The sequence below is a fragment of the Sinocyclocheilus anshuiensis genome, unplaced genomic scaffold, assembly GCF_001515605.1.
Source record: "Sinocyclocheilus anshuiensis isolate Anshui unplaced genomic scaffold, SAMN03320099.WGS_v1.1 scaffold44, whole genome shotgun sequence".
Lineage (NCBI taxonomy): Eukaryota > Metazoa > Chordata > Actinopteri > Cypriniformes > Cyprinidae > Sinocyclocheilus > Sinocyclocheilus anshuiensis.
In genome coordinates this window covers 880,447-908,212 of record NW_015555746.1, presented here as the reverse complement: position 1 = coordinate 908,212, position 27,766 = coordinate 880,447, and the positions used below count along the sequence as shown (strand labels likewise).

Genomic DNA, 27,766 nt, shown 5'->3' with positions numbered 1-27,766 from the left:
GCACTCTGTGAACAACCAGCTTCTTTAGCAATTAACTTTTGTGTCAATGACGGTCTTCTGGACATCTGTCAAGTCAGCAGTCTTCCCCATGATTGTGTAGCCTACTGACCCAGACTGAGAGACCATTTAAAGGCTCAGGAAACCTTTGCAGGTGTTTTGAGGTAATTAGCTGATTAGGGTGTGACACCATGACTTTCCAATATTGAACTTTTTCACAATATTCTAATTTTCTGAGACACTGAATTTTGGGTTTTCATTATCTGTAAGCCATAATCATCAACATTTCAAGAAATAAAGGCTTGAAATATTTCACTCTGTGTAATGAATCTATATAATATATGGGTTTCACTTTCTGAAATGAGTGACAAAAAATATTGACCTTTTTTCATGATATTCAAATTTGAGATGTACCTGTAGTCCCTGCAATATCTGACCCGTTTGTCCCTGTTTAAGGTTTCAGCTGGCCTGCTGAAGCTATGGGGAGCTGCTGGAGCTGTCTATACAGAGACACTATCCGAGACAACCATCTCAACAAATTTAAGGTGCATTTCACAAGACACTTTATGATAAAAACAAACCTTAAAAAGCACTGTGTTGGTAAATATTAATTTTAAGTGCAGCATTTGAGAATAGTTACATGGTTAACCTAGTAGAGCTCTGTTTGGTTCTGTGATAACCTGTTATGTCTGACAGGTGACTAATGTGGACGATGAGGGAAATGAGTTGGGCTCAGGAACCATGGAGCTCACACAGACAGAGCTCATTCTGCACACACGCAAACGTGATGCCATCCGGTGGCCATACCTTTGTCTGCGCCGATACGGTTATGATTCCAACCTCTTCTCTTTCGAGAGTGGCCGTCGTTGTCAGACAGGACAAGGTAAGATGATTCTGACTTCTACTTTATGCAGATGCAAGACTAAATTGCGTGTAAAGCAAATATCGCAACCTTCTGTGAACCCTTACATTTGCTCATTAGTAGGTATATTGGTGGGTGGTTGATTTGGCTCCTTAAAGGGATAGTTCACCCAAAAATAACAATTCTGTCATAATTTACTCACCCTCATGTCATTCCAAACCCATAAGAGCCATAAGGTTAATCTTTGAAACACAAATTAGGATATTTTTAAATAAAACCTGAGAGGTTTCTGTTCCTCTGAAACATGAAAGTACAGATAACCAAAGCTTTAAAGATTGAAAAAAGGCATAAAGTAAATGATGTAAAGCAAATCCATATGAATCAAATGAAGTTTGTGAAGAGATACAATTGCTTTGTGATTTAATTTAGGCTTTTATTTACATCTAAACAATGACTGCACACAAACATACACATAGCAAATACGGAAGCTTGTGCCATTGAGGTTTGTTCTGTGAATAAAAAAAGGGGAATAAAGGCTAAATTCTGTTCATCATATGTGACCCTGGACCACAAAACCAGTCATAAGGGTCAATTTTTCGAAATTGAGATTTATGCATGATCTGAAAGGTGAATAAATAAGCTTTCCATTGATGTATGGTTTGTTAGGATAGGACAATATTTGGCCAAGATACAACTATTTGAAAATCTGGAATCTGAGGGTGCAAAAAAATCCAAATACTGAGAAAATCGCCTTTAAAGTTGTCCAAATGAAGTTCTTAGCAATGCATATTACTAATCAAAAATTAAGTTTTGATCAGTAGGAAATTTACAAAATATCTTCATGGAACATGATCTTTACTTAACATCCTAACAATTTTTGGCATAAAAGAAAAATCTATAATTTTGACCCATACAATATATTTTTGGCTATTGTTACAAATATACCCCAGCGACTTAAGACTGGTTTTGTGGTCCAGGGTCACATATTAAGTGATCATATCTCATCACAAGATTTGAATTAAATCACTCAATTCATATGGTTTAACCTTTTCAGATCTTTTAAGATTTGGTTTCCTGGACATTCAATGCAGGGACAAACCGCTCATGTTTCATTACAAATATATTAATTTTCTAATAGAATGACACGAGGATCAGTAAATTCTGACAGAATTTTCATTTTTGGGTGAACTACCCCTTTAATTTAATGTGTATTCTAGTAATGTTATAGATATTTTTTAATTAAGTTCAGTTAAATGCTGTCATCCTAATTTAGATTTTGTGTGCCTATATATTTTTGTGCCTTCCCCATTCATGAAAGTAATACTCCACCTATGCATTTACTATTGTTTTCCTGTTTTCTATTTCTATTTTCTTGCATGTTTTGACAGGGATCTTTGCATTCAAGTGCTCTCGTGCAGAAGAGATCTTCAACCTGCTGCAGGAGTTGATGCAGTGTAACAGCATCAATGTAGTGGAGGAGCCTATGATCATGACCCGGCCTGGGCATGTGCCAGAGATGGACATGCCTCGAACTCCACAGACACCCAATAGTGAGCTGGAATATCTACTCACTTGAACACACAGGGTTTCATATCTACATATATGTGTAAAACAAAACTGACCCGTTCACTAATCACTTGATCAGTCTTTACTGTTTTAATAGGGTACAAATATTTGAACAGTCATGTTCGATATCAGTTATGAAATGGGGATAAACAAGTTAATTATAATGTCACGTCAATGGTATTGCTTTTTTTAGCAGTAGAAAATGTGCATGCACATGCACATTTAAACACATAGCCAGGTATTTACATATTTTCACACTCCATTCATTAAATGTCTCTCACAACTTTTATTTTTATTTTCAAGTGTGCTGGGAAGCATTGACATTTCTGTAAATGCACAGTAGTCAAATAACATTGACATTAAGATTTTTATAACCTTTATGTAACTAGTCACCATTTTAACTTTTTGCAATTCAAGTTTATTTGTATAGCGCTGTCACAATATGTGCTGTTTCAAAGCAGCATTACAGAGCATGCTTGTTTCAATGTTACTTAAAAAGTCTTGAGATGTAAGAAATGAGGTATTCAGTGTAGGTATGCATAATTATTATAAAGACCCCTTAGAAACAAAATTGTTTTTTTGTATTTTAGTCATCATTTGGCTTTTGTTAGACATTGACCATTGAGGTCATAGGCAAAATAGACCAAAAAATATGATGACTCATTTCACACGTTATTATTCACATATATCTTGCCCACATATCAACAGAACTTAACTTACAGGAGGACGACCTAAATGTCACCTGCTTATGTGTACTGTGCTTTGGTCTGTTTGTGTAGCCCCTGGATTCCCGATGCAGGGTTTTCCTAATGGATACCCAGGATACCCAATCAGTGCAGACTCATCACAGCCCTCTCTCACCAACGACCACAGACACAGCCTCATGGGACTGGATGACCAAGTGAGAACAAACACCTGCCTGTGCACACATTCAGTAGCCACAAAAAGTATCTGGACACTCAAGCAGCATTGTATTTGACAAATAAACAAACAAATAATGCTAGACCTTTTCTCAAAACATAACTTATTTTATTCATTTTTGCAACTATGTTTAAAGGGATAGTTCACCCAAAAATGGAAATTGTCATCATTTTTCCATTATGTTCCCAACCTGTAAACAAGTATTTTTTTTTTAGATATTTTAAAGGATGTTATCCAAAAAAAGAAAGCCATTGGGGTGGGTCTAAAACAACATTGGACCAACATGAAAGTAAATGATGGCAGATTTGTAATTTTTAAGTCAACTAACCCTGATTTTAGTGGATGCTTGAGGTCAGTTCTCCTCAAGTTCAAACAGGGGTTCTAGCAGAATAACCACAGGTTTAGGGTCATCGCATTCAAATTCATAAGATTAACTGTAACGTTCCAATAACATTTAAAACTTCACAGCTTCTAACAAAATATTTTTTTAAATGACACTTGATGTGATGTTGTGTTATCTAATGCAATGACATTAATATGCTTAAGTGTGTCTTAAAGGGATAGTTCACCCAAAAATGAAAATTACCCAAAAATTACATCATCCACTGGAACGCCACTCTCCTGTGAATGTGCGTATGACAGCTAGGGATTACAGTTGATAAAATTGTAAATATAGGTATTTTTCTTACACAAACACTTCACTTCGCTCCAGATGGCGTTTATTAACCCCCTGGAGCCATGTGGAACACTTTTTATGATGGATGCACGCACTTTATTTTGCTTCAAAATCTGGACCACTACCCACCTTCATTATAAATCTTGGAAGAGCCAGGACAGTTTTTAAAATAACTCCGATTGTATTTGTCTAAAAGAAAAATGTCATATACACCTAAGATGGTTTGAGGGTGAATAAATCATGGGGTAATTTCCATTTTTGGGTGAAATGTCCCTTTAAATTAGAAGAAAAATACTTTTGAGGGCTTTGTACATTTGAAAAATAATACTTAACTTGAAATGAATTAGAAGAAGTGGACCTTTTTCACGTTTCTGGGGTTCTGATAGGTTCATGATAGCATTTCTATGACTTTGAAAAAGAGGAAATAAAAATATTGACAGATCGATTATGTTTGTTAGAAGAGAGAAAGACGCCAAATTTGCTGTAACTTCCTTAGCCAATGTATTAGAAACACTCACACAGCAGCATTAACCAATTTTTATTCATTTAATGCCAAGGTAATAAAACACAAAGTATAGTGTTATAAATCTACATAATATTTGTTTTTAATGAAAACCGAAAACTTTTTAGATGTACGATATTATTATTTGTGGAAACACATGATCAGAGTCTATAATAAGAGTCCATTTACAATTGGACAGTTCAGATCCTGTGCTTCACACACATGCAGTATAAAGTGGAACTATGTAGCAACTTTTTCAAGGTGTTAAAATGTTCATAATGCAAAATCTAGGTAAATAGTGTGCTATCAGTCACTTAAACATCAGTTTAACTAACTTTTCTCATTTGTTTCCAGACCCATACGTATGTGAATACAGTGGGCATGGAAACTGACCTCTCAAGCCGCCACTGTGTCCACTCCCTGCCCGAAGTGCGGCCCACCACCTACCCGGAAACCTCAACTACCACCACCATACGTGGGGGCCCAGTCCCAGGCCAGCCTAGCATGCACTGCTGCCCTCTGGACGACCCTCACAAAGACCCTCAGGTCTTCCTCCAGCCTGGAGCCCAGGAGGTGAAGTTCATGTTGGGTCCGACCCCAGCACAGCGCCACCTGATGGAAAGAGACAGAGACCGCCATGTCACTCACCCGCTTCGAGCGGCAGACTGCAGCTCCGAAACAGAAGGAGAGGAGACTCCGTCTGTACACATGTGCAACACACACTCTTACCACCATTGCCATCATCTAATGCACCGACACTCTAGCATGGAGCCTTGCCCAGAAAGCCAGCTGACGTACGAGAATATCAACGGACTCCGAGGGGCACGTAGGCAAAGACTGAGTCCGAGCACTATGTCTCAATCTCAGTCTTTGGGCTCCAGTAGCAGTAGCAGCACCACCGGTGATTCCCGCACACATACACATCCGCACTCCCTCCCGCTCACACACATGCACGCTTCCTCGCTGCCTCCGCAGGGATACGGCTGTGACCGGGGAATGGGGGTCAGTGGTCATCGGCGCACCGCGTTGCTCAACTATGAGAACCTTCCGTCGCTTCCCCCGGTTTGGGAATATCGTGCACTTCAGCGTGAGGAAGAGGAGGATCAGGATGAAGACGAGGATGAGGACGAGTATGAGGAGGAAGAGGAAGAAGAATATGAGTATGAGTATTCTGAAGGGCCCGCAACCCCAAATGGATACCATCAGGAGAGTGCCGGCAGTGGTGGGATTCATCGCGATGCCCTGCAGAACTACGTCAACACTGAACAGGTGCGTCAACAAAAGCACGAGTAAATACATGTGGAGAATATGCCAAATCAAATTCCAGGGTATAATCAGGGAATTGTAAAATAGTGATTTCCAGGCCTGGAAAGTCATGTGAATAAGTTAAATTTCATATATATACATATACATACAGACAGTGTTGGGCAAGTTACTCTGAAAATGTAATCAAATTACTGATTACTCCTTTTAAAAGTAATCATGTTACTGTTCCAATTACTTTATTTCAAAAGTAATTAGTAATTAGTTGAAAACATGCCAGCAAAGAGCGCTGCATTTATAATCTCTAAAAGACATCTCAGTTCATTGCAATCTCACAAATCTCTGTTATAACACAATAAATATATGCATAATGAATCTTTCATAATGTCTACAATTCGTGTGTTATAATGAGAGGATTCGTGAGCATGCAAATTTCAGCACTGCATTGCTCAACGCTGCAAACACGTGTTATAGCCATAGACTATATAAAAACAGGATATAGCCTAAATAGAAACTCTGCATACGCTTGCACCTGTTAATCGTTTATATTTTATATTAGTTCATGTTGCTTTTGTGCAATAGATGAATAACAATTTATTTGTTTTAGATATTTTATGTTTAGATATTTCTGTTTTGCGGGAGTCCCGTGAATCCTTCTCCCGCATCCCGCTCACACGCGAGTGTCTACCCGCCCGCTCCAGCACTCGCCCATCTTGTCCTGCGCCGCACTCTGTTGCGTCGGGTCTCGCGGGAGAAGGTCTCTAATCCACTAGCACTTGACTCGAAAGTGCATGTGCTACATCCTTTTTACAATCTCTAGATTATAAAACACTGCATTCTGTCAGCAATGTAACGCAGCAGTAACGTATAGAGACCTCGGCTTGTAACTATACTGTTTTGAAAATTATAACGCGTTAAATTAATCTGTTAATTATGATATTGCTCTTTAAGAGTGCAGTCTGTGTAAAATAATTTGTAGAAAATCTTTTGTAGAAAGTGTGGATAATTCTGATCTAGAAATGAGCTTATTTTGTTCAGTATCTGCTCAAGCTTTTGCTCTTAGCACCATTGATAGTCATTTTTTATTTTGCTATTTTTTTTTTCTCCGAACACGGTCAGATATTGTTTTTCATTTAGCACAAAATTATGATATTGCTCTTTAAGAGTGCAGTCTGTGTAAAATAATTTTTAAAATAATTTTTAGAAAATCTTTTGTAGAAAGTGTGGAATCCCTGTCACTTCTAACACTAAATATGTGTGTAAACAAAAGCACAAGCAAATACATGTAGAGAATATTCCAAATCTAATTCAAGGGAAATATCAGGGAATTGTAAAACCGTTATTTCCAGGCCTGGACAGTCATAGAAATGTATAAAATGGCATATAAATTACATATCACATTTCAATAAAATATAATAAATGTGAAAATTAAATATAATAAATTAATTGTATAGTAATTATAAAATGATTATATAGTCAGGAAAATGTATAGAGTGAGTATATACTTTTATAATTATGCTTAGCTCTGAAATAATGTAATTGGGTAGGTATTGTTCTTTAAGAGTCCAATCTGTATTAAATAATAAAAAAAATCATAGAAAGTCATTGGTCAATGGAAACCCTGTGACTAGTAGCAATGAAACGTACTTGCATGCAAACTCTTAACAGCTACAGCCTCCAACCCGTCTCCGTCACGCTTGCCCTCCCCACCCTCACCCACCTGAGAGGGCCAACCGGGTTTTCAACTTCGACTTCAGACGTCAGCGAGCGGGACGTGGCAGTGCCACCTGCGAGCAGCACAGCCGCCACCCGCCTCCTCCTCCCTCTCGCCAGCTCAACTACATCCAGGTGGACCTGGAGGGTGAGCCCTCCGGTTGCTCGGGACACGGAGGAGGGGCTCCGGTACCACAGAGACCTCCTCCCCTCAAACGTGGCATGGCTGCCGCCGCAACGGCTCTGTCCTCCCGCCGTGGAGAATGCTACGCCGTGATCGACCTGAAGAAGACAGCAGCCATGTCCAACCTACAGAAGGCTCTCCCTCGGGATGACGGCACCTCACGGAAGACACGCCACAACAGTACCGACTTGCCTCTGTGAGAGGGGAAAAGAGAGTTACAGGTATGACAGGAATAAAAATGAGGGAAAATGTTCAGGAAAGAGAGAGTTTTGGTGGTATTTTCCTCCCACCATTATAGTGAAGCCTCTATTTTCTCATTTTCTACACTCATACCAACTGCTGCTTGATGAAATAGTAACTCCATTGAGCCAAACACTGAGCATTTTATTTAATTTTTTTTCTCACATTTTGCGTGGGAAGGTTGAGAGATGATAGTTAACTACTTATCACCGTGATTTTGGGTTGCTGTCTGGGCTTTGGGCCAAAGAATTGGGTTCAGAAAAAATACTTCATTCAGGAAACAATCTGCAGTGTTTCTAAAGTGTCTTAAGTTTTGTTTTGTTTGTTTGTTTTTTATATTTGTCATTTATTGTTTGTTGATTTTAAAGGGATAGTTCACCCCCCCAAAAAAAACAAAAGACAGCAGCCTGCTAGATATCTAAAATATCATATATATTTTGAGTGATATTAAGATGAATAGATGATTTTTAGGTGAACTATTTCTTTACTTTTCAGTAAGGCAGCATAGTATTTTGACACTTGAGCAGAACAGACTTGAAACCACCATAAGTGTTTTATTACCACATTTAAGATAATTTCATAATTATCAAAATAGATCTAGTTTCTTCTGCAACTAACTGAAGACAAGATCTTCATCATGATAAAAAAAGGAGGCTGCAATGAGGATGAAGAGAGCTAATTGTTCAGTATTTGAATGCCTCTTGATTCTCCTATCCTCAGGAATTGATTCGATCAATTCAGTTTGCACTTATAGTTCTCAAATTGTAACTGAGCCTCCCGTTATTTCATAATTTCCCACTAAGTTATGGCAAATGAAAGTATACACAATTTAAAGTAATTATTCAGAACATGATCCACAGTATCTGGGTTTGTGGTGATTTTGAAATGGAGAATTCTATGTTTTCAAGTGCTCCGTTTTGAGTGCTAAAATCCAGACTTCGGCCCAGCAAAACGTATGGAAAGGGAGGATAATTCTGATCTAGAAATGAGCTTATTTTGTTCAGTATCTGCTCAAGCTTTTGCTCTTAGCACCACTGATAGTCATTTTTTATTTTGCTATTTTTTTTTTCTCCGAACACGGTCAGATATTGTTTTTCATTTTTCCAGAAATTTAACGGAAGGAGCAATTTAAAGTGGATATTTGCATTGAAAATAAGTAAATAAATATTTTCAAGGAAAAAAGAAAACAAAAAATAGTAAAAGTAGTTAAATAGTTAAAGTAAAAAAAAACTGCTATTCTCACACCCCCAGTGACAATATACCTGAAAGTGACAATTCTCTGTGAATCCCAGTGTATTTATGTACATCTATGTTTTGTAAAGCTACGTAAAGCACCATATGCATATTGAGAGGTAAGAATGTTAATTATTTTTTATATCTTAAAAAATATGCCAGGAATCATGAGGCAAAACATATTTATTTAATTTAGAATTATTTATCTATCTAGCTGTTTGTTCGTTTATTTATTAATTAATTTATTGTTTTGTATTTGAATTATTCGTAAAGTAGATAACATGTTGTTAGATTAGTCGTTTTAGAGATACCAAAGGTGGTATGGGAAACCACAGAATCTACCTTGGTATTATTTAATGTCTTTTTCAAACTGCAGTTTCATGTTGAATAATAACTGTATTTGAACATATTGTGCCAAAAAATATAATGATATCACTGAACTATGTGCCATTGGTAAATGTTGAATTTTAGGGCTAACAATCAGCAACATGTAAAACATAAATGCAGCTGTTCTTTACAATTACATCATGATCAGTTCAGGGCTTGATAATATTTTGTCTACAAGTACACTAAAAAAACTAGACATGTCAGTGTATTCCCAATGAAATCCCATTGAATCTATAGTAATTAGTTAAAGGTGATATTTTATAGTCTCTAACATTACTGCTGTTTTTCATTGGAATTTCATAAATCAGCTATTATTATAACACATTGGTGTTCTAAAATAGTTACACATCATTTGTTTTTCAATTTTAGCTTTTGCTTTTTTATGGTTGTTAACTCAGCCCTCAAATGAATTTATCTCTCACCAATGATACTGATGTAGCTATACATTTCTGAAGTTATGAAAATTTTGCTAGGGACCTCCAAGAGCAGAGGTTTTTATCTTACTTGCTGGGCGTGGATGTAGACCCAGTTTTTCAAAATCTTACTGGCAGCCATATTGTTCTGAGTGCAGGGCTTTGTGGGCCTTACTTATTGTACACATATTTTTAGCAAAAAGTTGATCATAACTGATAACTTAGAAATATCTAATGTTGTACTTACTATTTTAATTCCACTGGAAACTAACGGCATCCCAGTAGATTTAGATGTTTTGCCAGGAGCATAACTGAGAGAAAATATTTTAAGGGTCAGGTACCAGTATCTTGTTTTTTAAGGAAAATGTTCAGAGTAATAAATGTGATTTATTTTTGTATCACCAAAATTTTCACATTTAAAAATAAAAGTGAAAATAAATGATTTAAAGATTATATGCTACATCGGTGTGACGTTTTCATTTTGAGAGCCTTGCAGTTCAATACAATATTGCTGCCAGATAGTAAATCCAAATAAAATCAACATATTACACTCACAATCACATACATATTGTACTTTAAGAATGCGATGATTAACTATTTGGACACTTTTAGACACTTTTCAGAGGATCGATCTAGTTTTTAACATCTATATTTTGGTATTGTGGTATGATAAACATTTTGCAATAACAGCTAATGGAGTCATATCAGAATTTGTTTGAGTTGTTCACGAACATGTTCTGTGATACAAGTCACAGTTGTGTGTGCATTCAGAAAGGACTGGATCAGCAGTGGGTTTACTGTCTTTCTCAGGCCTCATCTTGATAAACGTGCGCTATATGTGTATTTAAACCAGGCTTGAGGGAAAAAAAGATCTAGTCATCTTGTCTGTAGGTGTGGGATCATAGAGAACTTGATTGTGCCACAAGTGATTTTTGTCCACTCTTTTAAAATAACGTGTAGCTATAGTGGAAATTTAAAGGTACAGTAGCACATACTAACTAGAATCCCGTGTTGACTTTTGATTGCGTGGGGCCGCTTTGGAGTGTAAATGCTTGTTTTGTTGTTTGGTTTATTTGTTTTATGTTTTTAAACGTTCCATACACCTCATTAATTTCATTCATCATCAAGGGAAATCAGCCCTTGAGTTACGTGTTAGACCCAGGTTAAATGCACTGAAATTGTAATGAGGTGAGCAATCATCTGAAAGTACTGTAAGTCCCTATGTGAAATCATGATTTTGCTAAATTTCCAAGATGTATAATGACTGAATGTGCTTATTGCCCTAAACGGGAAATAGTTTAAACCTTTCAGTTTTTTTGTTTCCATGAAACCAACATTGAACCTCTCATCGAGTGATTTTAATTCAGTTTCTCATCTAAACGTGGGATGGTATTCCACTTGAAGAGGGTTTCGCAGTGACTTTATCGAATGACCTGTCCTATTGGCGGTAGATTTACATTGTCATAATAAAGCTTAGGCGAAGCTCAATGACTGTGATGTACTGTACATTAATGTGAATGTGTCAGTTAAAGAGAGAGAACGAGAGCTGCCCATGCATGGACTCTTTGCCGGAGACTGCATTTCTGAAGCTCCTCAAACTGTCTCTCTCTCAAACTGTCTTACTCTCTGTATGAATGTACCACACAGAGATGGACTTGTAAAATGCTCAGATGAGGTGATTTACACTCTGTTTCTATCCTCCCTGATGAAAAGATGTGTTAATGTTAATGTTTCGTCTCAAGAATTCCGATTTCGATTCGATTTTTTTACTGTTTCTTTATATACAGTATTTACATTTTCTTGTATGTAATTTTGTTTATGTACATAACATATATGGGTATGCAGTTGCAGTCAGCTTCTCCTGTGTTCGTTTGTGTTGGCGCAACAGACACTACTTTTGCCACAGCCATTTGTAGAAAGAGCAACGCCTTGACAGGCATTCCATTAGATGGACATTGCAGTCTCGATAAACAGATCGGAGATCTCCTATAGTCTGTTGATGTTGCAGTCGCAACCCTTCCCCATTCTTACAATGCAAAGCAGGCATGCCCCATGTTGAATGTTATTTTCAGTCATATAAACTTTTGAAGAGAAAGGCTTGTATAATAAAATGAATGTGATTAAATGTCAACAATTAAAACTGGAAATGCCATCAAGTGTTTGCTCTGATGCATGTTTGAATGTCTGAGAACAAGATGGATAGCTCTTGAGAGAAAAAAAAAACAGAAATGGTGAACTTTATGTACTCTTTCCATTGTGAGCTGTCTACTTAGTACATTAGATGGCAGCAAAGGCTACAAGAGCAAGAACAAAGAAATGTATGATTCTTAGGAGGTTAAAATTTTCTCATCTAAACGTGGGATGGTATTCCACTTGAAGAGGGTTTCGCAGTGACTTTATCGAATGACCTGTCCTATTGGCGGTAGATTTACATTGTCATAATAAAGCTTAGGCGAAGCTCAATGACTGTGATGTACTGTACATTAATGTGAATGTGTCAGTTAAAGAGAGAGAACGAGAGCTGCCCATGCATGGACTCTTTGCCGGAGACTGCATTTCTGAAGCTCCTCAAACTGTCTCTCTCTCAAACTGTCTTACTCTCTGTATGAATGTACCACACAGAGATGGACTTGTAAAATGCTCAGATGAGGTGATTTACACTCTGTTTCTATCCTCCCTGATGAAAAGATGTGTTAATGTTAATGTTTCGTCTCAAGAATTCCGATTTCGATTCGATTTTTTTACTGTTTCTTTATATACAGTATTTACATTTTCTTGTATGTAATTTTGTTTATGTACATAACATATATGGGTATGCAGTTGCAGTCAGCTTCTCCTGTGTTCGTTTGTGTTGGCGCAACAGACACTACTTTTGCCACAGCCATTTGTAGAAAGAGCAACGCCTTGACAGGCATTCCATTAGATGGACATTGCAGTCTCGATAAACAGATCGGAGATCTCCTATAGTCTGTTGATGTTGCAGTCGCAACCCTTCCCCATTCTTACAATGCAAAGCAGGCATGCCCCATGTTGAATGTTATTTTCAGTCATATAAACTTTTGAAGAGAAAGGCTTGTATAATAAAATGAATGTGATTAAATGTCAACAATTAAAACTGGAAATGCCATCAAGTGTTTGCTCTGATGCATGTTTGAATGTCTGAGAACAAGATGGATAGCTCTTGAGAGAAAAAAAAAACAGAAATGGTGAACTTTATGTACTCTTTCCATTGTGAGCTGTCTACTTAGTACATTAGATGGCAGCAAAGGCTACAAGAGCAAGAACAAAGAAATGTATGATTCTTAGGAGGTTAAAATCTGGGGCCCGTTCTTTGTACGTCGCTTATTACATCCGAGATGAAATGTCACATCCAAGATAATATCATCGCGCTAATCAGGATCTGGCTAATTCGGTTCTTCAAACACACCTGCTGTTGATGATTAGTATGGCTGAATTGAGCTATCTGAGATAATTGCTGTATAGCATGTGCGTAAGACTTGAATACAATTATGAAGTAATAATTTTATGACGAATAAATCTCTCAGTGAGTAAAACTGTCTGTGTCCATATTATTAAAGACTACACAACATTATTATATTATCTTTAAATTAATTTTTAAATGATTATTATTTTAAATTATTGTCCGTGGATTAGTAGGGTACTCTTGTAATAAAGTAGCGTTGGTAACGGACAGATTTTAAGTATCAATTCTGCTTAAAAAGATGACATCTAATCCTGTTTACATGAAATAAGCCTGCTCCCGAGCAGGTTTAAGTTTACGGACCTGTTGCTATGACAGCAACTCCGCGATGAGCTTCGAAGAACCAAACTATCCAAGATCATGCCAAATAGTAAACAATCAAATCCAGCTAACTGAGTTAGCGACGTACAAAGAACGGGCCCCTGGTTTAGACTTTGGAATGACAAAAAACACACACACACACACACACAAATAATCTAACATGGGAATTAATAAATGTTCTAAAACAACTTTTTTTTATGTTCATTTTAATTAATTTAATAAAAACATATTAGTTAAACATTTATTATTACTATTGCTCATTGGGTTGGAATATAGAAAATATCAGGTCTTGTTTTATTTTAAGAAAATGTTTAGAGTAAAAAAAAAGTGACTTTTATCACCAAAAATGTATTAAACCTATTCAAAGCAAATAAAACAAGTTATGTGCTCCTCTTTTTTGATCATTGTTACGTTTTCATGTCGATAGCCTTCCAGTTCAATAGCTACCAAATAGTAAAGCCAAATAAAATCAACATATTACACTCAGTTGTTTTTCACATTTAGGCTACATTTTGTACTTGAAACACTTAGACACTTTTCAGGTGCAGTTTAGTTTTAACATCTGTATTTTGGTAGCCTATTTTGGTATGAAAAACATTTCTCAATATTTTGGGGGATTTGATTTAAGTCATGTGTCAGGAACATGAATAATTATATTTTTAAATTCTAATCTTTTTTTTTTTTTATATCACGCCTATTACAAAAAAAAAACATAATACCCATAACACCCTGGTAAAAATAGCCTACTGAGAACGCCTGACTGAACCACCTGTAATAACCCCAATTAATAAGTGGCATCATGGCATTGTGGCTGCCAGTAGGCCTACACAGGTAAGCACCACTCATAATCTTCAGAAAGAGTAAAATACAGCTTATTAATAATTATTTGATATCACGTGTATATAGCCTATTAATCGTTAGTAATTTTCGCCTATGCAAACCACACATCACACGGACTCTCTTCTTTCAAACAAACCCAAATAGCGCCAACTTGAGTCTCAATGTCTTGAAAATGAGACCTCAAAGTGCTGTTTTCTTAGCGGAAGCTCTATATAACAGGTAAGATTATAAAATAATTTCAATTCAAATGAACATTAGGTGAGTAGCATTGTTAGTACGCAGAATGAAAATAATGTGAATTGGTCAATATCTCAAAATTGACCATTATGTCAAAATAGCCTACAAACTGATACAGGTTATTTTGTGCTGACTGTACATTATCTCTTCTTATTTATTTACTCATTATTAAGGTTATGTAGAAGCTGGCAGAAAGCTGCTTATATAGGCTACATGATGCACTGAGCAGTAAGGTCACAGTGGTGGAAACGGAATTGAAACGCAATCCTAGTTTGACTGATGGGATTGAAACATATCCAGAGATAAGATACTGGCTTTCAGACCATCCACAAGTCTGGTTTGAATTGGATTTGTAAACATTAGACATACAGAACATCCAAAATCTGTTATTTCTGATTTAGCTAAATTGCCTTTATTATTGTTTTTGGACACGTTTTTGTCAGCTAAGACATTTGTGATATAATTTAATGAAGAACAAAAACATTAGCCTTCTTAAATGACTAAACCCTTGGACGCCCAATGTTCCTTTCCCATAAACAAGATCAGGCTGGAATATTCTGAGAACAAATAAATATTTGTTATTTTGTACTTTTGTACTTTAGTACTCTCTCTCTCTCTCTCTCTCTCTCTCTCTCTCACGCACAAAACTGGCAGTTTGGTAATGACGGATCTAAGGATCCTCAAATGCAAACTGTGTGTGTCTTGCTTCAGGAGAGCAATCATACATTTGAGTCGAGTTTTACTTACTTTATTTTATAGTCATTCATTCATTCATAATCATTTATCATTTAATAATTTTTAAAAAAAATTTTATTAAGGATTTTCAAATAATACGAACACTAACAATCAAAACAATCAGACAAACACACAAACAAACAGATCCGTGCAGCTACCGTTAGATCATCTGGTTGAAATGAAAGATAGAGCTGTGTGTCATCAGCATAGCAATGGTAGGAGAAGCCATGTGCCTGTATGATGGGACCCAGTGATGTTGTGTATATGGAGAAGAGGAGGGGTCCAAGAACTGATCCCTGAGGAACCCCAGTGACAAGTTGATGTGCTTTGGATACCTCCCCTCCCCAAACCTGATACTATATCCACATAGTATCAGGTGGAACCTGAGGCGTAGACCACTTCAGTAGAATAAATTTTTTCATTTTATTAAATTTAATCATATAATCATTTATAATATTCATTATAACCATTGATTAGTCATTTATATTACTGGTTTTAATATTATTATTTTTACATTGTTGTTTAGTCTTACGGTGTGTGGTTTCAAGGGCTATTTGTCTTCATGAGTATAAGAGATAAGCGAATTACTTTTTTTTCAAGGTTTTTAATGTCACAGTTGTGAAGTAGTGATTTTCCGTTGCTATGGCTTGTGGTATAATAACACTTTTTACTGGTCAGAAGAAGTCTAAGCACTAAAACATACGCAAGTGATTATTCAATAAACTCTTCATCTCCTGCTTCTACTCTTCTCTGGCTTTACTCAGTCAACTTCTTGGCTGATAGAAGACTATTAATGCAGTTTTGGGTACCAGACAAGTTCTAGACAAGACTCGCTGGTGATGATGGGTTTTGGGTATTAGACAATTTGCCTACAAGTTGTTCTGTTACCAGACAAAATGGATATTTTCTGACAGGATTTGGCATCCAGGGCTGGACCTGATATTTCTGGCATGGAGGCATGATCTAACAGTAAAAGAAAGGTTTTCACATTTAACTGCACCTGAGAATGCAACTTCACCCTGTAACAGTTAAGTATGTTTAAACAAAGTACCAATTATTTAACTGTATCATATTTAACTGTTTCATATTTATATAGCAAACCACCAAAACAAGACACATGATGATTTGTTTGTTTGTTTTAAATTCTTTGGGGATACAAACTAAATGGGCTATATAATGGTTGTTTTTATTATCATATTTTACTGTTTTACCGCTTGTAACTGCAGAGAATGAAGGAAAACAAAACATGAACTAAAAATGTCAAGATGCACTTCAGACTATTATGATATTATGTATAATTATCTGACAAGCAAAATAAAAATGTGGATGTGTACAATGTTCTTAACAAGGTGTATACAACGCAAAATAAATTGGATGTTTAGTTAGAGCAATAATTCTATTTGACCAAATTTTGATTCATTAATATTTTGTTAATTGAACGAACTATAATGTACACATATTGCAACAAATAATGATTTAACCTTTTTTCTATTATTTAATTTTAAAAAGAAAATATAGACGTTGGTTCTGCACTACAGTCAGGTGCTCTGACATCTAGGCTGAGTAAGATATGTTAACTGCGCAGAAGTTGTGCAAAATATCATCATAAAAATTGACAGGCATGGCTGATGTAATTCTAGAAGAATTTGCCAAAGGTGTCGAAACATTTTCATACACTTGATGTAATTAAGTGTAATTAAATTGTCAATACTTGAATAATTTTCGTACAAAACTCGCCTTGCTTATCAGTGTTAATCTATCTGACAGTTTGTAAAGCTACAGGACTACATTATTGTGTGATTAAATTGAATTGCTGGTAATAAACTACCACAAATTATAGAATGATTATTATGATTTCACTGATATATAGATAACAGTTGTATTGTATATTAATGAAATACTATTTTAATACTAAATACCTTGAATTTTATTGAATTTAATCTGATTGCCAAGCGGACAATTTTAAGACATTTTTCTCATCACATTTTTACTCATAGAAAATATTTAAGAGGCATTTTGTACCGGCTTATACAATACATCAATTAATAAATGTCATTCAGTTAATGTACAGTGGGTACGGAAAGTATTCAGACCCCCTTCAATTTTTCACTCTTTGTTATATTGCAGCCATTTGCTAAAATCATTTAAGTTAATTTTTTTTCCTCATTAATGTACACACAGCACCCCATATTGACAGAAAAACACAGAATCGTTGACATTTTTGCAGATTTATTAAAAAAGAAAAACTGAAATATCACATGGTCCTAAGTATTCAGACCCTTTGCTCAGTATTTAGTAGAAGCACCCTTTTGATCTAATACAGCCATGAGTCTTTTTGGGAAAGATGCAACAAGTTTTTCACACCTGGATTTGGGGATCCTCTGCCATTCCTCCTTGCAGATCCTCTCCAGTTCTGTCAGGTTGGATGGTAAACGTTGGTGGACAGCCATTTTTAGGTCTCTCCAGAGATGCTCAATTGGGTTTAAGTCAGGGCTCTGGCTGGGCCATTCAAGAACAGTCACAGAGTTGTTAAGAAGCCACTCCTTCGTTACAAAGAGTGAAAAATTTAAGGGGGTCTGAATACTTTCCGTACCCACTGTATGTAATCTACAGTGCCTTCTCATCCTTCACCTAATCCAGCAGGAAAAATGGGAATTCCAAAGAATCTGTAATCACTCAGATGATTCAACTCTTAAATAACAGATATTTTTTTAAAAACAGTTCAATCCTGAGTTATATAAAATCCTGTGTTATAAAAGCTGTTGTGTAATGTTCCCATTAGTCATTTATTGAGATGATATAAGCATGAATTTTGTAAGGAGGGCGGAGTCAAGACAATAGAGACAAAGAGGTTGCAGAGCAAGTTTACAGGTCAAATTAAGTTATAAAAACACTAAGTTCATCCAAGATAGTATGAGAACTTAAAGCTTGCATCATTTATTGCAATGCTTGATCCTTACTATTATTAAATTATGCATCAAATCATATTTTTGAGTAGTTTATTCTTAACACAAGGCCATCTTGACCTTGCTAATGCAGCTTATAGTCATAACCAAGCACTTCTCAGATATGAATGTCTCCCATGAAAGCAATGAACAGAAGCCATAAACACAGTCTAAATCAAAATGTGACATTCCTCATATCAGACTCCTTAAATGGCAGTAGGAAAAAACAGCACCTTAATATTTAATTCAAAGAGTAAATTCATAAAAGACCCCTTATTTGTTAGATAAACATACACAAATCTCAAACAATTTCTTTACTATGTGTCAAAGCTGATTTATCATAGTTGTGAAATATTGGGATTGTAAACACAATTACTTTGTAAAATTAAATTTAAAAAATAAATGTAAATAATATCATTAAAATCTTATGGTACCAACAGAATATTCTATTGTGAAATTCCTTATGCCAGGACACAGTTGTAATGTTTCTATAAGAGATAGATATTTATATTTCTACTTTACTTTCAAGTTGATTTAACCTCCATTTTAGCCAACAGTATAGGAAGTATAAAGTTCTGCTGGTCTAAAATGATTTTAGGGGGTAGAACTTTTTTATAAAGAGAAATCAAAGAGTACATTTTTAAGAGCATTCAAGTTATAATCAAAATGGAAAAATTGCTAGTGGCAGGTACCCATTTTTCCCCCATGTCTCAGAAATCACTGAACACAGACGAAAGTACAGAGATAATGGCTAGCAGCTGTCGGGTTACTAGTCAGCAGATCAACCCCTCATACCCTCCATAACCAGAAGCTGAGTAAAGGGCACTGGAAGAACTGCACAGGTCACGGCATGACTGATGACTGCTGAGAAGAAACCTTTTTTTTAATTAAAAATGCCTGTAGTCACAGAACTAATAAACTAAGAGGAAGAACAAGTTAACACATCTCTACTCTCGCCCTCAGGATAAAAACACCTGACAGCCTCAGCTCCCGCCGCCCACCCCTGGTAATGCTTAAAAGCTGTGGTAAAGAATCACGCTAATACACAAGCACCCTTCTTCGAATCACACACACACACACCTACATAAGCGCTGACAGACACAGGCATAAACACTGTGAGAATGGCAGGCTCCTCCACCAGGCGGACAGGGAACCAACAGGCTGATTTAAGTCCCGAAGAGAGAGGCCAATGGGCAAACAAGATCGAATTTCTGCTGACTGTGGCCGGAGCTATAATCGGGCTTGGAAATGTTTGGAGGTTCCCATATCTTTGCTATAAAAATGGAGGAGGTAAGTAGTTTTGGACAATACTTTAGATAGTTTATGATAGGTTTGGTTATGGTTTTAATTTTATGTGAGACTAAGGGACTACATAATCTGAATTTATTAAAAAGCATTTATTTATAAATCATCTGTTTGTTAGTTTACATATAAATCCCTGTGCATGCTTGCTTCGGCAGCAAATATACTAAAATAAATCCCTGTGCTTGTTTATTATATTATAAAGCCAGTTAATATTCACAATCAGTTACACCTTTCTATGTGAATTACATTTGTATTCCAGGTGGGTAACATTAATCATAAAACAGGAACTTTTTTCCTAAACAATATTCTATCTATCTATTATTAATATAATTCTATCTATTTTTAATATGATATAATATATAGTATATAATATTTTAATGACTCTCTTAAATCCTTAGGGGCTTTTTTCATTCCATATGTCCTGTACCTGCTCACTTGTGGTATCCCGCTTTTTGTGCTTGAGACATCTTTGGGTCAGTATACAAGTCAGGGAGGCATCACATGTTGGAGAAAGGTCTGTCCTCTTTTTGAAGGTGGGTTGCTGCTCACTTCTCAGTTTGTATGCATTATGTGACGCTTCTTAAAATGTAGTGAAATTACATATATACATATGTCTCTTTGAAATAAATAAAGGTTTGTAGCATATAGTTAATATTCCGCTTTTTTCAAGAGGGTCTAGCTGCAGCCTTGCACTTGAACTCTCAGACATGCATTCTCAGACTTGCACTCTCAGACACTTGCGCTTCCGCTTTTATTTTGTTATATTTATTGATTACTTTTTGTTTGAATCGCTCAACATTTTACAACAGTAGCCAGGTGGTGAAGACAAGAAAAAAGAAACTAAATTACAATGTCACTTGCACTTGCACTCTCCGCTACCTGCGACGTCACTTGCAATCGACACAAATCGTGCATGTTGCCAATGGAGACAAGACGCTGTGGTGATTAAACGATTAAAACTAATTTTACTATAACATACAGGGTCCTGCAAGAAAAAGACAAGACCCGCAAATCCGTCGCCACAGAACAGCAGAATATGCACAATTTCTTTTAATGCACAAAGTCTCCCGTTAAACGTTTTCCTCCTGTAGAAAAACATAAACACTTAATATGGCGTAATGTATTAAGATACATTAAGTTCAATTGAAAGATCAAATTCAATTTATAGTTATCAGTTTATTCTATATGGAAAAACGCTTAACACGAAACTCTGCGTGTTGCGTTTATTCTAGGCTCACCTGCTTGCATGTATATATTAGTTATGTATATTAATAATGTAGAGGAGCATATTGAGTTTGGCCTTTTTAGTCCATTATGCCACATTATGCCACGTTTTGCGGTATGGGAGGAAAATACTATATACATATTCATTATATTAATAAATTGTATATTTAATTTGATATTTTAATAGCATCTTAATACATTACGCCATGTTAAGTGTTTATGTTTTTCTACAGGAGGAAAACGCTTAACGAGAGACTTTGCGCATCTGTGGTTCTGTGGTCACGGATTTGTGGGTCTTGTCTTTTTCTTGCAGGACCCTGTATGTTATAGTACTAAATTAGTTTTAATCGTTTAATCACCACAGCATCTTGTCTCCATTGGCAACACGCACCATTTGTGTCGATTGCAAGTGACGTCGCAGGTAGCGGAGAGTGCAAGTGGCGATTGCAAGTGACATTGTAATTTAGTTTCTTTTTTCTTGTCTTCACCACCTGGCTACTGTTGTAAAATGTTGATAGATTCAAACAAAAAGTAATAAAAAATAGAACAAAATAAAAAATAAAGCCTGCAAGTGACGTTGCTAGCGGAAGCGCAAGTGTCTGAGAATGCAAGTCTGAGAGTGCAAGTGCGAGGCTGCAGCCAGACCCTTCTCGCTTTTTTAAATATTTTGTGACTTGTAATTACAGACTTGATTCTGCTGTTGTATGAAATGTAATGCATTTGCTAACAGTGTTTCTGTGGTCTTTAATTCAATGTGTTAATAGTATAAATTTCAATTTATATGAAAAATAATTTATTTTTTCAGCAATTACATTTTATTGCAGAAACTAGTTTTCACCTATTATACTAATTTAGTGATCCACAACACCAAGCTTTTATTGCTAATTGCTAAACTATAAGTTATAAAATGTTAAACAGCGTCCTCTATCTCTAGCATATACTTTTTCATATTTTTATTGTATACTGTATGTTACATGATTTCAATTCATTGGCAAGTAAAATAAGGTAACATTTGTTTAAAAAGTCAGTGTTAACACAGCTCTCTTTTTCAGGAATGGGTTATGCCAGTCAAATTATTATTGTCTATGGCTCAATTACCTACATCATCATCATAGTCTGGGCCTTCCTGTACCTCTTCTCAGCCTTCAGTGTGGAACTGCCCTGGGCCAGCTGCAGCAATCTGTGGAACACAGGTACATTTGGTTAAAGGTCAGATGTATGTATCTTTGTATGAATGTAGGCCTTGAATCACAATTATATTTTTTCATAGGTTGGGTTTTTTAATGGGGTGCTGGCACATTAATCTTTTCTTTTTTTAAAAATCTAGTCAAAGTAGGACATTTTATATATGTTCTGGAGCAATTTAATCAAGTTGTCATAGCTAGCATTTTCACGCAAGTTTGTGAATTTTTTTATTGTGATTACATTGTTTATATTAAATGTGTCAGTACACACACGGCAACTACTTATATTATTAGATAATGTATTTTTCCCTTTGCACCCTCTTTTACCAAACATTGATGCTTATGCCAGGAATAGAGTAGGAAATGTATAGAATCTTGTTTAGCTACTATGTATGAACCAGATGTTTTGATAAATTTCATCAGGTTAGGTCTGGGTGTATATGGCTTCTTCATGATTGTTAGCACTATGTTATATACTTTCATCCATTTGTATCTCTTTGGTGTTAGATGCTTGTACTGTGCTTAGTGGGAAGAATTCTAGTTCAGGCTGGACATCTCCTCTTAATGCTTCTTCCTCTGTGATGGAATTCTGGCGGTGAGTTAAATAAAAATCATGCAATGAACATACACTGAAAATAAAATAAAATAACAGTTACATTTTATAGATTTTACTGGACATGGTACCATGTTAAAATGGTGTACCATGGTGTATGAATATGAAAATGTTTTGATTGTGTCTATCATTTCACATATATAAGTCAGCCAACTCACTGTTTTATTATATCGTTTAAATGCTTTCTGCGTGTTCAGTCACAGAGTTTTGCAACTGTCCAGTGGAATACATCATTTGGGCACAGTAAGGTGGGACTTGGCTCTTATTCTCTTACTTGTTTGGATCCTGATCTACTTCTGCATCTGGAAAGGCGTGAAATCTACTGGGAAGGTTACACACATTCGTACTACCTGTTAAGAAAATGCTAAGAGCGTAATGACAAAATGTCCTGCAAATGGCTTAAATATGTAAATATTTCAAATCTTTTTATTACCAGTATCAGGAAACAATTTTTAGCATGCAATACCCAGGTACTGTATATTACTTTCAATTAAAAGCTAAAAAACTAAAATATTTATTATATTTATAGGCAGTCTATTTCACAGCAACATTCCCTTACGTTATGCTCCTGATACTGCTCTTACGAGGGGTCACTTTACCTGGTGCCGTCAACGGCATCCACTACTACATGTACCCAGATCTGACACGGCTAGCTGACCCACAGGTAAAGGCATTTGAAAGCCTAGAATGGTTTACTGAAAATCTGGATTAATAAATTAATCAACCACCTCAATTTGTTTTATTTTTTTTTGCTATATCCTGTTTTTTATGTTGCTCTTTCTGAATTGTATAGCTCATTTGGTCTTTTTGTAAGGTATGGATGGATGCTGGGACTCAAATCTTTTACTCTTACGCCATATGTCTTGGATACCTCAGCTCCCTTGGAAGCTATAATCAGTATAACAATAACTGTTATAGGTGAGTGTGCATAATATGAAGTATAATATTTTACTGATAAACGAGATTAATTTAATCTGTAGTTCTGAAATTGGTCCTTTTCTCTCATCTCTCTCTCTCTCTCTCTCTCTCTCTCTATATATATATATCAAATATTACACATTATTGTACAATTTTTACACAAAAGACACACTATTTGCTATGTGAAGTTTGAGGTCTATAGTGTAGGTTTAGGCTAATTGATTATTTATTAAAATAATCATCTTAGTAATATAATTATCTATGTATATGTTATAAATATTATTATTATTTTTTATTTTTCTATTATAGAATTTTATATAGATTTCTCTCTCTCTCTCTCTCTCTCTCTCTCTCTCTCTATATATATATATCAAATATTACACATTATTGTACAATTTTTACACAAAAGACACACTATTTTGATGTGACTGTGTTAATTTGAGCATTTCTAAAAAAAAAAATCCTACAGGGACTCTTTCTACCTCTGCTTGCTGAACAGCGGAACCAGTTTTTTAGGTGGGTTTGTCATTTTCTCTGTTCTGGGACACATGGCACAGGAGCAAGGGGTGGACATATCCCTTGTGGCCGAGTCTGGTAAGAATTTATTTTTTTTATTGTTCTTTTTTTGAACAATACATTCCAACATACCAAATAAACTATCAAATAGAAATGTAAATTGAATAACATTTTTTTGTTTTAATACGTAATTGTCACTGCCTATGCCAATGGTCTTTAATAATCAAACAAATTAAGGCAGACTCCTTTATTTTTTATCCTACTGGGTTTTAGTTCACATCCCATTATTTATTTGATCGCTATTTAATGAAAGGTGTAATGCATGGATACTGTAAGATACTTTAGGTCGTGTTGGTCATTGTACCTCCTCCCTTGGCTGTTGTCAGGTCCAGGACTGGTGTTTATAGTGTATCCTCAGGCAGTGACAATGTTGCCATGGTCTCAGTTCTGGGCTGTGTGTTTCTTTATCATGATCATCCTCTTGGGCTTGGACAGCCAGGTTAGACCTCCTTCTCTTTCTTAGCCTAACATCTGTTGCTTTGCTCTTCCTCCTGTTCCTGCCTCCCCATCCAATGTCCTTTTTGGTGTCACTCAGTTTGTTGGACTGGAGAGCATAGTGACATCAGTGACAGACATCTTTCCCACGGTATTGAGACATGGTTTTAGAAGAGAGCTGCTGCTTTTAGGGATTTGCCTTGTCTGCTACCTGATGGGCCTCTTCATGATCACAGAGGTGGGCCTAAACTAACCTAACCCTAACCCTAACCCTAACCCTAACTCAAACCCTAACTCAGCTAATAAATTAAAAATCAACAAGCAACCTTACAGTCAACCCTAAATCAGTTCAGATTTGCAATTCACTTATGTTACACTGAGATCAAACATGTACAGTCTATGGCTTTGCATACTGTTCTTTAGAATATCATTGCTTTTATAAGTATCCTACTTTCTGTTTCACAGGGTGGTCTGTACATCATTCAGTTGTTTGATCATTACGTGTGTAGTGGAACCACTCTCCTGTTCCTGGCTACATGTCAGTCTGTGGCCATTGGCTGGGTATATGGTGAGTAGCCCACACTTAAATATGCCTTAAATTGTACTTACTACTTTTTCATTGGGCTTTATGTGCTTATTCTCTCCAAGGTGCTGACCGATTCTATGAGAACATAGAAGACATGATTGGCTACAAACCTTGGCCAATGATGAAGTACTGCTGGCTCTATGTCACCCCCTCTGTCTGCGTAGTAAGTCTGTTTCTATTACAGGGTAAAATGGGAACACATTTGAGTGAAACACACTATTTAATATGCACCATATGTAAAAAGCAAACAAACAAACAAAAGAATCAAACTACATTTTTGTCAGTTGTGTCCTGTAGGGCACCTTTATCTTCTCTCTGGTCAAGTACAGTCCCCTGAAGTTTAATAACACATATATGTATCCGTGGTGGGCATACGGTATTGGCTGTTTCCTCACAGCATCCTCTCTCTCTCTCATCCCCATTAACATGATTTACAAACTCTACATGGGAAAAGGGACTTTCTGGGAGGTAGGTGTTGTCAAGAAAATTTAAAATAAATGCTTTTTTATTGAAAATTTTAATGTCTGGAAATGTTTCTGAAACCTTTAACAGAACCAGCAGGCAACAGTTGTTTCACAACAGGAATGAATTTCTTTCATTTCCTATGGATTGAAATGTAATAGGGATAAGTGAAAAATGTTTTGTGTGTGTTGCCCTCAGTGTCTCCAGTTGGCTTGCACTCCAGCAGAGGATCTACCTCAGTCTCAGAGACCCTCGGCACATCATTATACTCTGTCATCCTGTACAGACAGAGAAAAGACCCCAGACAACCTTTAATGTTCAACTGCCATTACATCAATTGTACCTATATATTAAATAGCAGTTCAGTCAATTAGTCTTAATGGGAAAATTGATTAAGTTTTTGATATTGGAAAAAAAAAAAAAAAAATTTGTTACAGTATGTGGCCTAGTGAGAGGTAAACTAATAGATTAAAAAGGCAAAAGTAAGACAACAGCTGATACAACTGCATATATCCTTCCTTCTGCATAAAGTTAATAGTGCCTTGTTTTATATAAAACATTTATTTATGGACTGTAATCTATTAGTGCTGATTGTGAGCCCACCTTTTTACAAAATACTTTTAAAAAAGCAATGATTATTTGTTTCATAGCAAACACTGAATCTTGCCTTTACAGATGCAGATACTTTTACTTTACAAACACATACGGTACATGTATTGCCTTAAAGCAGAGCGGCCATAATGAAACAAAGCAGTCATGCATTTTGACAGCTGGGTATTCTCAGGGGACAGCTTATTAGAATTTTTCTTTATGATTTTCTCATGCAAGTTAACCTGCTCTGAGATAAATTGAGCCTTCAGGCATTGTTTTTATGTGATCCATGGTAAGAGCTTTATTGATATTTCTTTCAGTGATATACAGTGTTTCACATACCTTGAGGGCATTATGTAAAATGTGCTTAATCAGCACCAAGGTTTTTGGAAAATACAAGTCATGGACAGGGTGACATATGCATTTTTATAGTTGTATGTTTTGAACTATGTTGTCTTTATAGTAGTTTTTAAACTCATATTCTAGTATCTTTTTAGATTTATTATACATGTAAAACAAAAACAGTATAAATTAAAAAAAAATTAAACATGTATCAGAATATGTAGTGGAGGAATCTTTTTAACATCCTTCAGATTAGTCTGTAAATCATACGTATCTTTATTTATATAGAAGTGTGTTTCATGCATTTTAGAGAGACAATGTACAGACTGAAGAGAGAAATTCTTTTTATTTCTGTCTGGTCATTTTCCCAATCTCCCAGATGATAAAAAGCAATGCTTTCAAGTAATTTATACTACTCATAGGCAACAAGCACCCATTTTTAAGCCCCAACAATAATAGGATTTTGTGGGTCATAACCTCTATGGCTTTGTTTACTTTTTTCCATAGACACAGATTAAGCTTAATCCAGGATAGCTGCATTCTGAAATGTGGGTTTTCCATAAAAATCCTTTGAAGTCTAGGATCATAAAACATCTGTCCAGAAAACCAGGATTATGGTGATATTGGTTCCAACTGATGTTCTGCCAAAATAAGTCACTGCTAGGCCATGTTGTGTGTGCTATTTCTGTTTAACTCTTTTTAGAGCTTTTCACCTAACATTTACTCAATATACAGTTTTAAATATTGAATATTTAATAATTAGCATCACTACCAGGAGTTAGAAAAGACACGATTTATGATTGCATATTCTGTTGGTGACCTTGTGCTGTGCCATGAGTAAGCTTTATTTCTATATTTGATATGAGAAATTGTATGATCAAGTTTTCTCTTGTTCTGTTTCAAAGAAAGCTTTTCAAATCTATGATCAACTAATGCAGTGTGACTGTGCTGAAATCATGATTGTCATCTCCAATTACATCTCCAAATAATTCTTAACCTTTCTGAGTCATTTGT

General features: G+C 35.8%; 2 protein-coding genes across 2 annotated transcripts; both read left to right on the top strand.

Moving 5' to 3' along the window:
- Positions 1-476: 476 nt before the first annotated feature.
- Positions 477-8,125, top strand: LOC107673473 (fibroblast growth factor receptor substrate 2-like). The gene is made up of 6 exons (XM_016467069.1): positions 477-542; positions 694-880; positions 2,248-2,409; positions 3,205-3,326; positions 4,879-5,793; positions 7,456-8,125. Exons 1-6 carry the CDS (start codon positions 477-479, stop codon positions 7,882-7,884), a joined length of 1,881 nt encoding a protein of 626 aa, XP_016322555.1. The 3' UTR covers positions 7,885-8,125.
- An 11,451-nt stretch (positions 8,126-19,576) lies between these two features.
- Positions 19,577-27,766, top strand: LOC107673588 (sodium- and chloride-dependent GABA transporter 2-like). Its single transcript, XM_016467223.1, has 14 exons — positions 19,577-19,806; positions 20,220-20,354; positions 22,098-22,238; positions 22,737-22,824; positions 23,040-23,172; positions 23,372-23,506; positions 23,657-23,760; positions 24,230-24,354; positions 24,663-24,775; positions 24,872-25,009; positions 25,237-25,339; positions 25,420-25,520; positions 25,812-25,825; positions 26,018-27,766. The coding sequence occupies exons 1-14, from the start codon at positions 19,638-19,640 to the stop codon at positions 26,175-26,177; spliced, it is 1,659 nt and encodes a 552-aa protein (XP_016322709.1). The 5' UTR covers positions 19,577-19,637; the 3' UTR covers positions 26,178-27,766.

Excerpts from the sequence above, each read along its gene's own strand:
- LOC107673588 (XM_016467223.1), top strand. The coding sequence starts at position 19,638 with ATGGCAGGCTCCTCCACCAGGCGGACAGGGAACCAACAGGCTGATTTA. Across the intron at positions 22,825-23,039 it reads TCTGTGATGGAATTCTGGCG|TCACAGAGTTTTGCAACTGT; the intron begins GTGAGTTAAATA and ends CTGCGTGTTCAG. Across the intron at positions 24,355-24,662 it reads ATCCCTTGTGGCCGAGTCTG|GTCCAGGACTGGTGTTTATA; the intron begins GTAAGAATTTAT and ends GGCTGTTGTCAG.
- LOC107673473 (XM_016467069.1), top strand. The coding sequence starts at position 477 with ATGGGGAGCTGCTGGAGCTGTCTATACAGAGACACTATCCGAGACAAC. Across the intron at positions 543-693 it reads ACCATCTCAACAAATTTAAG|GTGACTAATGTGGACGATGA; the intron begins GTGCATTTCACA and ends TATGTCTGACAG. Across the intron at positions 881-2,247 it reads TCGTTGTCAGACAGGACAAG|GGATCTTTGCATTCAAGTGC; the intron begins GTAAGATGATTC and ends ATGTTTTGACAG.